This window comes from Oryzias latipes, chromosome 24, assembly GCF_053564925.1.
Source record: "Oryzias latipes strain Hd-rR chromosome 24, Olatipes_Hd-rR_3.1".
Taxonomy (NCBI): Eukaryota; Metazoa; Chordata; class Actinopteri; order Beloniformes; family Adrianichthyidae; genus Oryzias; species Oryzias latipes.
This window is the reverse complement of record NC_136260.1, coordinates 21,859,136-21,870,016: the sequence shown is the minus strand read 5'-3', so window position 1 is coordinate 21,870,016 and position 10,881 is coordinate 21,859,136. Positions and strand designations below refer to the sequence as shown.

General features: G+C 44.7%; 1 protein-coding gene across 3 annotated transcripts in view; it reads left to right on the top strand.

Moving 5' to 3' along the window:
- The first annotated feature begins 555 nt into the window (after positions 1–555).
- phip (PHIP subunit of CUL4-Ring ligase complex) overlaps positions 556–10,881 on the top strand; it is a 28,944-nt gene continuing 18,618 nt past the window's right edge. The window contains exons 1-13 of one of the 3 annotated variants that reach the window (XM_011491448.4): positions 556–938; positions 1,046–1,104; positions 1,192–1,221; positions 1,374–1,433; positions 4,823–4,973; positions 5,055–5,153; positions 5,223–5,383; positions 7,243–7,464; positions 7,541–7,641; positions 7,722–7,792; positions 10,173–10,273; positions 10,401–10,441; positions 10,748–10,846. In XM_011491448.4, the coding sequence (XP_011489750.2) occupies positions 797–938; positions 1,046–1,104; positions 1,192–1,221; positions 1,374–1,433; positions 4,823–4,973; positions 5,055–5,153; positions 5,223–5,383; positions 7,243–7,464; positions 7,541–7,641; positions 7,722–7,792; positions 10,173–10,273; positions 10,401–10,441; positions 10,748–10,846 (1,337 nt within the window). In that variant the 5' untranslated portion in view covers positions 556–796. Of the gene's footprint in view, positions 939–1,045; positions 1,105–1,191; positions 1,222–1,373; positions 1,434–1,568; positions 2,028–4,822; positions 4,974–5,054; positions 5,154–5,222; positions 5,384–7,242; positions 7,465–7,540; positions 7,642–7,721; positions 7,793–10,172; positions 10,274–10,400; positions 10,442–10,747; positions 10,847–10,881 lie in introns of those variants that run through there. The other 2 variants (XM_023952820.2, XM_078943190.1) reach the window with 2 other exon arrangements.

The following is a 10,881-nucleotide window of genomic DNA, read 5'->3' as shown; positions in this document are numbered from 1 at the left end:
CCCTCATCTGCCTGCCTTGCATCTGCGCCTCCATTGCATTTAAATTTGCAGTAAGTGACGGGCGTTCATTCATTAAGCAGCATTCCCTGCAACCCTTCCCCCATTTTACAGCCCCAGCAATATTTGGAAAAGAAATGGACGACTTCCCCGCTAAAACGGATCACACGGAGAGAGTGGGCGTGTTTGCTCCACGTCGTGTCATACAAATGGAATGAAACACACACACAAAAAAAAGCAACAAGCGCAGGGGGGAGAATTACAGAATTGACTCCACGGACTATTTTATATGAGACGAAACGGCTGCAAAAAAAAAACATGTCCCTCTGTAAAACGTTCCGCGGGAACTAGCTAACTGCAGTGGGGATCGGTTCGTGTTAATCCACATCTACCCGCTTTTGAGTTTATAAAATGCCTTAATAAATGGCGTGTAATTGCAAAGCAACAGTCATGCTGCCGCAATGTGTGCTCTCTCCTTTGCAGGCTGCCATTTCTTCCTCCTCTCGACAGAGGCGGGCGAGAGACACGCTGGAGATATGCTTCCGCACAGGGCTTGCGCTTTTTTTTTTTTTTTTTTTTTTCTTTGAGGGGGAGGGTGATTGAACCAACGACTTCCTCAAATACCGCCAAACTTAAACGCGAAATCCACTCCACGTAAATGTGATCTACAAAGATTAAATAAAAGTGTGAGCCTAGTGCTTCGGCAACGCCGAGTTTTGAGGGGGTAAACACGGGGCACTAGCTGACTCTCGGCGGAGGGATATCAGCGCGGGCCGGGACTACGTGCGCGCGAGGCTGAATGGAGGCAGCCTCTTCCTGGTGGATAAACAGTGACAGCTACAGGGCAGCCACCGAGACCCAGCACGCAGGCTCCGGCGCTGCCCTGCCGAACAACACCAAAATGGCTTCAGACAGCACACACATCTCGCAGTTGACTTCTGGTGAGTAAAGGAGAGCGGAGCGCGTGTCACGATCGCTGTAATATCCCCCCATCGGTGCCCTCTTCTAACGCAGCTCCCGTCCTCCTCTCCCCCTCCAACCAAACCAGAACTCTACTTCCTAATAGCCCGATTTCTAGAAGCTGGACCGTGTCAGAAAGCAGCCGAGGTTGGTGTTTTTCGCATTTAAGGCTCATTTATGATATGTCCGAGGTTGTCACGAGGTACGATTCTGTGTTTTTTACCCTATTTTCAGACCCTGATAAGGGAGGTGGAGGAGAAGGAGGTAAGCAGCCAGCACTGTAGGGGAGAGATGCTCCCCTCCTGCTCTGCGCTTTAGTCCTGCTTTCACTCTGATTTATTAATTACTGTTTTGAAAGACAGCTCGGTACATTTATGATCGGAACCATCCCAGCTGACACTGTTTTTCCACCCCAGCTGCTGCCCAAAAGGCTGGACTGGGCAGGACAGGAACACCCCGGGACGTACGAAAATTTGGTAAGGGTGCTCCTCTGCAAGGGAGGAAAAAGTTTTTACACAGCCAGATAAAAATTGAATTTCCCGCAATTTTGAAATCAGGTGGCAAAGAGGAGCAGCTCCGAGGGGCTGTGGGGCTCGGCTGGCCGCGACGTTAGGCTCTCTCGCGGCACCACGGGGTCGAGTCCCGGCCGCCTGTGCTGTAGGGTGTGCGGGTTCGATGCCGTGCGGGTCCAAACGGGTTTGATGGGTGCTGGGAATGAGCGGTGCGAATGTTGATACGTCATGAGTGTTGTGGTGTAGGAGCGCCAGGATCCGGAGGAGGGACTCCCTGCGCCACGAGCCTGAGACTGAGCGATGGAGGCGCTCGCGTCCTGCAAGACCCGACACTGGTGCGCGTGGACTAAAAACACTGAGGGGGTTACCGAACGGGACTTTTGCAGGGGAACAGCAGGAGTAGAGGCGCTAAAAGCTGGAGGTGCGGCTCACTTTTGGGGCTCGAGTCGGACGCCGCGTGGAGTTGATTTATTTTGGAATGCATCCCCCCCTTTTCTTTCTTTTTTTTGGTGCAACTCGGGGGGCAAAATAATAGACGAGCTGATGTGCAGATGAAAGGTAACTTGATAATTTTTTGTCGAAGCTGTTAATTGAAACGCTAATTGTCATGTAAACAAACAGGAACGCGCCTTTTTACGCACGGGGGAGTGGAGAGAGGTGACCGCCGCGCGCCTTTAGGGCTTTTATTCGCAGTGTTTAAAGCTGGTATTTGTATTGGTATTTTTATTTTTTGCTGTTTATTGATTTTTTCACACTTAAACACAAGTCATACCACGTGGTGTGCGTAATCAGACACGATCCCCGCTTTTGGGGCTTTTTGGACGCTCTTCCGCACAAGCCAAGACGCGCAGCCTGAACAGCCTCTTTAATTTATAGTTTTTTAAAGAAATTATGGACTGCGTTTTTCTGCCTCGCTGCGTTTCTTTCTCCTCTTCCTGCTTGGCTCGGTTACTCCTCCCTCGTCTCCTCCTCTACCTCCTCCTCCTCCGCCTCGTCCTTCGCTATCACTCGGTCTATCATGTATAATCTTTGTCGTATTATAGAGACGGGCTGCGGACGCGGGTTTAATTGCAAAATAGAAATGGTGCGTTTAGGGACCGAGCCGCGCCATCTTTGGCGGGTGTTTGTCAATCAAACTGCGTCGAGGCGCGTCAGAAGGGCTAAAGAAAAGCCATCATTTATGTCGACGCCATTACCATTATTATTGTTAGGTAATTAACGATTTAATTAAATATATTTTTAATTTGACAAAATTAGTGTTTTATTTAAAAAAATAGGATTTTGGTTTAAAAAAATAACATTTTCCTTATAAAAAATACATTTTTGATATGTTTTCCAAACGATAATTTATGGGACATGTTTTAACCTTATTATCTTAAACAAAAACATATTTAAAAACAATGTAATATTTGAATAACATAAAAATATATATACATATTTATTTTAGGGTTGAGGTTTTGGAGGAGAGTCTTTTGGACACGAAATAGAAAATGCTGCAATATATCAACTCAATTACATATAAACACATGTATGTGTGCGCGCGCGTGTGCGTGTCAGGGTTCCTCGTGTGATGTTTGCCCAGGAACGCCGGTCACGTCTGTGCGCCTTCAAGGATGTTCAAAGCAATTAGGGGGGGCATTAATTGCGCACGTCACGTGCGTTATTGTCTTGGCCCGGATAAAGGAGCAATTTCTGCGCTGCGTCAGTATTTAAAGAGGGCTGCAGGAAGCTCCATGTGTGAGGATGGGATTTGGAGGAGTGCATTCCTGCCTCTTCCCCAGAAGCAGGCCCGTTCCCATGTGTCGGTGCGTTCAGCTGTGTTTATAATTCTCACTGCCTCTTGCTCGTGTTGCATGCCACGCCCCCCTCCTCCTCAGCTATAAGCTCCATCAGACATGCTGGAGGGGGAGAAGATAGATCAAACCCTCATTTAGGTGCAAAAGATGGATTTGAGACAACAGTTTTTTTCTTTAAATAAAAGCAGATTCTAAAATGTTTGGATATTTTCCTTTTTAGTGTTTTTGTTCCAAAAAAGTCCCTTTATTTCAGCTAAATGTTCTTTTTTTACCCTTAGAGCGAGGTTGCGTGCAGAATTTCCAAGTATTTCTGTCCTCTCCTGGGTTTAGCGTGCACATGACATTTTTGGTCGCACAGCTTTGAAGTGTTGCGTCATTGTTGTGGACCGTTTGATTTGAAATAATGATGCTGAAGTGTCTCACTGTCCATACTGTAACCATGAAAGAAGTCACTATGGGGGGAAAGTCTTGTAGCTCCAGATTTGAGTGGTGCCTGACAAAGTCCTCCTTTGCTTTGCAGTTCCTTCCAGCTGTTGCCAAAACAAACCTTTTGTAATTGACGTCGGCCTCATTTTCAGAATGTGGTTCACTGCACTAGTCTGGATTGATGGAAGAACTGGGATTAATATACAATCAATAATTTACATATCTTTTTTTTTTTAGGTGAGTTATGCTCTCTGTTGCCAGATAGTCGCGGCTTTCAAGCCCAAAAGTCATCTGAAAATGATGACATGATATGCAGCACAGACGAAATTTCCTTCCTCTTAACCCAAACAGCTCATAAAAATAACAATAATCTAATGTACAAAATCTAGAAACATCTGTAAAGCTACAAAGAAAAGAAAACCAGAATACGATTGGGCACGGCGTATGGAGTCATAAAGTGGCAATAGTGCAAAGGCGGTTATGAGATAGATTATGTATAAGCTTGAAGTGACAACAGTGCTAAGGAGCAGTAAGTAGAGGAGTGGGTGATGGTCGTCTTTGGTTGGGATAATAAGTAATTAGTGATTAATTAGCAGTAATTAATCCTTCATTATTTATTACTCAGGTCCTTTGCTTTGATATTACATCCACCTTTTTCTTGCCTCACCTGCCTCCCATGAAAGCACCTCCCTGGTTGGAAGGTTTTTTTTTTTTCTTTTTTTAATAAAGCACTAAAAACCGCCTAACCGACCCCAGACCTGCCCAAATGACGTCCACCCGGCCGGCCGAAGCGAATTTTCCCCGCAGAATCCGAGTTAAAACCCCCCAGTTGGGTGGGTGACCTCCCAATCTGGCAACACTGGTTCTGGCTTTTGCTTTTGTCTGAATATGTAATGAAAGATACACAAAAAGATAGAAAATGTAGTAATTTGAAACAATACTATGTAATAGTTTCTTATGTTTTCTAACTCACTCGAAAACCGATCACTGATTCATCCTTATGTTACTCTGTAATTGGCTTTTTTTCAGCTGAAAGTTAAAATCCATCTCGATAAGTTCATTTTAAAGCTCCTTTTGTTCTGAGGCGTCGTCTGCACAGCTGTCTATTTCCTGTCTTTGTCTGGTGTTCAGGTGAAGCTCTACAGACACATCGCTGCAGATCACCTGCTGCAGGTCTGCTGCAGGGTATGTCCGGTGCTGGAGAAGGAGGTCCCAGCCAGCGTGCCGGGACTCACCAGCCTGCTGGGGGCCGGCCGGCAGTATCTGCTCCGCACCAGCAAGAGTGAGTCCGAACCGGCCAAGAAACGGCCGCAGATTGACGCGCATCAAAGTCTGACGAGGTCATAAAAAACTGTCGTTCCAGGCTGCAAACACGTCGTATGGAAGGGTTCGGCGCTGGCGGCGCTGCACTGTGGAAGGCCACCGGAGCCCCCCGTTATTTATGGGAGCCCGCCTAACATTGGTAAATACCAGCATCATGCGTAGAAAAAAAAGCAGCTCTGCATCCGCTTAACGGCGTGTCTGCGTCCAGTGGAGACGAGCCACAGCCGAGGGCTGAACGGCGCCTACCGCCTGCGGCAGCTGGTGCCCACCGCCGTGTACCAGCACATGAAGATGCACAAGCGGATCCTGGGACACCTGTCGTCGGTGTACTGCGTCACCTTCGACCGGACGGGGCGGCGCATCTTCACCGTAAGGCTTCTTCGTGTTTGCCGTTCTCCTGCTCTTCGTGGCAGACGTTTTCTTTTTCTTAGAAAGATTTACCAGCATGCACTTTGCTTGGAGGAAATTACTGTTTACTCTCTGGAGGGTGGGGGCTTTACTCCATGACTCACAGCTGGGAGGTGTGGAGAGGAGATTTGCGTAAATATGTTTTCTAGAAGAAAGGATGCTTGTGATGGCCTTTGCCTGCCGTGTTGGTGATGTTAGAGGAGCAGAGCGGGGGTTCTCTTCCCACATTTTCCAGCTTAAATCTGTAAAAATCTCTTTATCTGCTCCTCAATGTTTCCTTTTCTTGTCCTCCTGCTTTGTTCGTTGCTCTTCCCTTCTCCTCTTTTGCTTTTTCCCATCAAAACTGAAGAAAATGTTTCCTCCGAGGCGCTGGCGAAGAGCCAGAATAAGAATTTGTTCTTGGTTTTGCTCCATTTGTGTACTTTTACTCGTCTTAGTAGCTGGTTTCTTTCTCCATTTCATCAGGACCAAAACTGCCCAGACCTTTCTGGAAATGCGAATAGCAGGAGTTCATTGTGAGGAGAAGAGGTTTATGAATGACTTTTTCTTCATTTCTGGTCTAAATCTTTGGTGAAAGGGCAGATCCTTTTCATCTCGCCGGCGTTCTGCCGCTAAAGGGCCAGAAGTTTATTTTAGGGAAGTGATCTCATGTTTCCTCCATAAAAACTCTGCTGATAGATAACATTGTCTGTCTTTGCAGATGTTCTGCATGAGTAGCGATGGTTTCTTTTGCTTTTCCAAAAGCATTTGGAGGATCTTGATGAGAGCACAGATGGATCTGGGTCCTTCTGGATCTCAAACAGCTGAGTCCTTAAAAAGCCGTCTGATCAGTCTTATGATATTTGGCCTCAGGCTGGAAAATGCTTTACAGCGTTTGTTATGATTTGAGTTGCTTTAATTTAGCATTTTTCTAATCCTTTTAGTGGTTTCTTCTGGACTCAGCTGCTGTTTTTGAGGCATCGTCTCAGCATCTCTAGATGAATCCGTCTCTTTTTGTCTTTTCTGTCTGAAGTGGAGAGAATCCAGAAATGCTAAACTGTGTCACAGATGTAAAAATAACCTGATTAGTGAGTTGGTGCTGATTTTTCCTGCTGTTTATCTCCTCTCAGCTGCTGTGAAGAAGCATTGTGATTGTTTGTCATGAACCGGCTCGCAGGAGTTTGATTTGATTAGCTTGTGAATATGTTAATAAGTATTGCATTTATTTTTTCTGCTTTGATTCTGTTTTATTTCCTGATGATCCGCTGAACTTTGGCTGGAATGTTTTTATTTTTTTTGCTTTTTACTGGCGACTTGATGCCATAATCTGGTTCTGTCTCCTGTTACTAAAACTACCTTCACACCAGGCATGTGCGGTGCGTTCAAGAACTCGCCTTCAGCATACGGTAAACCCACGGGTCTGTCGGTACCCGATACAAACGCGTGTACCTACAGTTGGAGGAGTTTGGTGCAAAATGTTGGAAATCTAGCTCCCAGCTTTTTCTTTCACAGCTATATTTCAAAATATGAAAGACCTTATTTATTCTGCAGTTACTAATTTCTCCTTTTATGATCAATTTTCAAATAGTTGGGACTTCCGCGTTTGGAAAAAAGACACTACCCTTACGTCACTACCATATCCGAGTCCCTGACAGGTCAAAGGTCACCTGGTTTAACCCTGAGAATGTGTACGTAGAGCCCGGAAACTGCCTGAAATGCGCACGTGCACGTCGCCTGTGCGCGCGTTTCCGAGCCCGTTGTGCGTGTCGCTTCAGCTGTCTCTGTGCAGTCGGCATGTTGAGTGTTTTACACAGCGCCCCCTCCTGTTCCCGCTGTCCCAGGGCTCTGATGACTGCCTCGTGAAGATCTGGGGGACGGATGACGGCCGCCTGCTGGCGACCCTGCGCGGCCACGCGGCGGAGATTTCCGACATGGCCGTGAGCTACGAGAACACCATGATTGCCGCTGGCTCCTGTGACAAAACCATCCGAGTGTGGTGCTTACAGACCTGCGCCCCCTTGGCGGTGCTGGAAGGACACGCGGCCTCCATCACGTCACTGCAGGTAGGACAGTGTGGACTTACGGGGTGTAGTCGGTATTCGATCGGGTCCCTCACTCTCTCCGTCCTCTGGGATGCAGTTTTCTCCTCTCTGCAGCGGCTCCAAACGCTACCTGTCCTCCACCGGCGCTGACGGCACCATCTGCTTCTGGCAGTGGGATGCTCGCTCGCTCAAATTTGGGTGAGAAAAAGCCCGTGCGGCTGTCAATCCCGCAGCGGTGACCTTGCGGGCAGACGGTACTCATGTGTGTTTGTGTTCAGCCAAAGGCCCAGCAAATTCACGGAGCGCTCCAGACCCGGCGTCCAGATGATCTGCTCCTCCTTCAGTGCAGGTGAGCTCGGTCCACCTGGAGTTTGATGCGTTGCTAGTAGAAACACAGAAAGCCTCAGACACATGCACCATGGGGGGGGGTCACCTTTAAAAATTTACATTTATGAATAAAATGCTTTGAAATTACAATCGGTGCATTAATCAGAAAGTCCAGATTTTTGTCAATTAATTGTAATCGAATTTTAATTGTATTCCAATTGGTGGTGGGTGTGTTCAAATTAAACGGACAGATATGATTGTCTGCTAACTGATGTGAGTGTCGTTCTCAACCATCCGGGGTTGTGCTTTCCATGGGGCACAGGTAGCAGATTCGGACATGTCCAGTGGAGCCGCTACTAAGTAAGAGGATAGTGAATTAAGACTCGGGCGCAACGGTACTCGCCTGGATCGTAGAGGGTGGGAATTCAGTGCTTGCTATTAGTAATTGTAGCACTTTAGTTCTGCTATCGTGAAATACATGGCAGACGGCCTGAAACTTGCGAATCTGCTTGAGAAAGAGGTGTGTGTGTGTGTGTGTGTATGTGTGTGTGTGTGTGTGAGGAGGAGAAGGGAAGGGGGAACTTGTCTGTCCTTTTTTTTTTCATCTACATTTGTTTTTACGGTTTTTTAGTTGGTGATAGTAACGAATAAATAAAGACAGCAGGTAACGCAGGCTGGAAAACAGCTGCACTTTTGCAGACCATAAATAAACAATAGATCATTTGTTTATGAAAGTATTGAGGATTTTGGAGGATTTATACTGTTGGTGTTGCACAAAATTAGGAAAATGCAAAATAATTTTGGAGTAATCCCAGTGATGAGTTCTGTAATTTAGTTTTTAATGTTTTATTAGACCTAAACATGATTTTCACAATAACAGCTTTTTAAATAATCAAATCCGTCTGATACGTTTCATAAAGATACACACAGGACCAGAGACACACACAGGACATCACACACCAAGCAGAAATGAATTTATTATGATGTCAGGAGTTCAGCTCTAAGAAAATGACAAAAGAGCAAAGAAAAAGGAATAATTTGATTCATTATTTCTAATTATTAATATTTTTTGTTTGTTCACGTTTGCATCATTTTGACAGAATGTATTTATTATTCTGGATTAATATTCTTGTCTGTTTTTATTCATATTCATGTTTAAAAAGTTAAAGTTAAGTTAAAGTTTTAAAGATTTAAAAGTTTAGCTTTAGTGTGTTCAATAAATGTTTATCTTGTTCGTCCGGCAACTTAAAGTGTGTTTTGGATTTAGGCTCCCTCTGCAACTGAATTTGACCCCCCCTGTAATACGAGTCTAGAAAATTCATGCATTTTTGTGTGTAAAATGAGCAAATAAAAATAGGGCACAGAAAAGGACGTCCTCATATTGTGTGTGTGTGTGTGTGTGTGTGGGGGGGGGGGGGGGGGGGGGGGTTAGTGAACAGGTCCTGTGGCGCCCTTCGTACCACTTAGTGCCCATGAAATAGCCCTCAGTCTCAAAAAGGCTGGTGACCCCTGGTCTATGACCTTGATACTTCCTGCTTGTACAGGATTTTCTGCTCTTTAATTTCTTTTTCCGCTTTCAATATTTGTTTTTGCTTTCAGCTTTTTTTCTTTTTTTTTGTTTTCAACATTTTACTTTTTTTTGTTTTCAACATTTTTCTTTTTTTCTCTGTTTTCAATATTTTTCTTTTTTTTGTTTTCAACATTTTTCTTTTTTTCTCTGTTTTCAACATTTTTTTTTTGCCTTCAAAGCCTTCATAATCTTAAGAACGTTTAGTTATTTTTGAGAGGCGTTTGATTTACATAAGTACTATGGAGTATTTGGGCCACCTTTTAAAAAAGTACTAATAAATAAATGAGAATAAAATCGTTCAATGATGAGAAAAATTGTGCAAACTTATGGGTCAAAAATTGACAAAAATAAACCCATAAAATTATGAGATAAAAGTAAAAAACTTATTTAAAAAATGTATCAGTTTTACATGACAAAAGAAGTAAAACTTTGTTAAAAGAAAGAAGTCAAAATTTTACTAGAATAAAGTTGTAGAATTATGAGTATAAATTCGTAAAATTACAAGAAGAAAGTGGTGCAATTATTAAAAACAAAAAATCCCTAGTTTATCATTTAAAAATGTTTAATTTAAGTAAAAAGTGATGTGTTTTCAAATGTGCTGTACTACTTCAGTGACTTTGATATTTCCTGCGTGTTCGTACAGGTTTTCCCATTTTTCGCCCGCAGTCGGGTTTCTACCCGTAAGACCAGCAGGGATTAAAGCCGTAGTATCATCACTACCTGTGTTCAATAAACCCTCAATGAGTCTAAATAGAATTATGGGATGGTTTTGATCGTGTCCTTAGTGTTTGCAGTAGAGATTTAAGCGTATCCTCTCTCTGTACCCGTCCAGGGGGAATGTTTCTGTCGACAGGAAGTACCGATCACATCATTCGGGTTTACTATTTTGGATCAGGTCAACCAGAGAAGATCTCTGAACTTGAGTCCCACACCGTGAGTCATGTGTATATATGTATATATGTATACATCAATTCATAAAGTATTTGACTTAGTACTCTGCTGTGTCATGTTTGTTGTTAATTATGTATTATAAATGCTTTTTTTATTATTATTTTTCTAGGACAAGGTTGACAGCATCCAGTTTTCACACTGCAGCGATCGGTGAGTTTGCTCACAGGTGTGTCTCGTCGGTGAATGTGCGCCCGCCTGTTTAATGGAACCTGAGGGGGGGGCTGCAATGTGACTTGATTGTGTCAGCAGAACTGAATTTGTGTTACGCGCGCACACACATGCTTATCATGTGGAGTTTCCAGAAAAACGAGCTGGCCTTAATTTCCCTGTGGGCCGCTGTAGCTGCAGTAGTGAGGGAGGCAGAGGTAGCGGTTGCAGTAATGAGCGCATGTTTATGTGTGGAGCGGCGGAACAGAGTTTTTCAGCTGGATGAGTCTTTGCTGTCCGACGTTTCAGGTTTGTGAGCGGCAGCAGAGACGGAACGGCTCGGATCTGGCAGCTGCAGCCTCAGGGCTGGAAGAGCGTCCTGCTGGACATGCAGACCAAATTACCCGGGTATGCCACCGCTTATCCGAGTCCCTCGCTAGAAA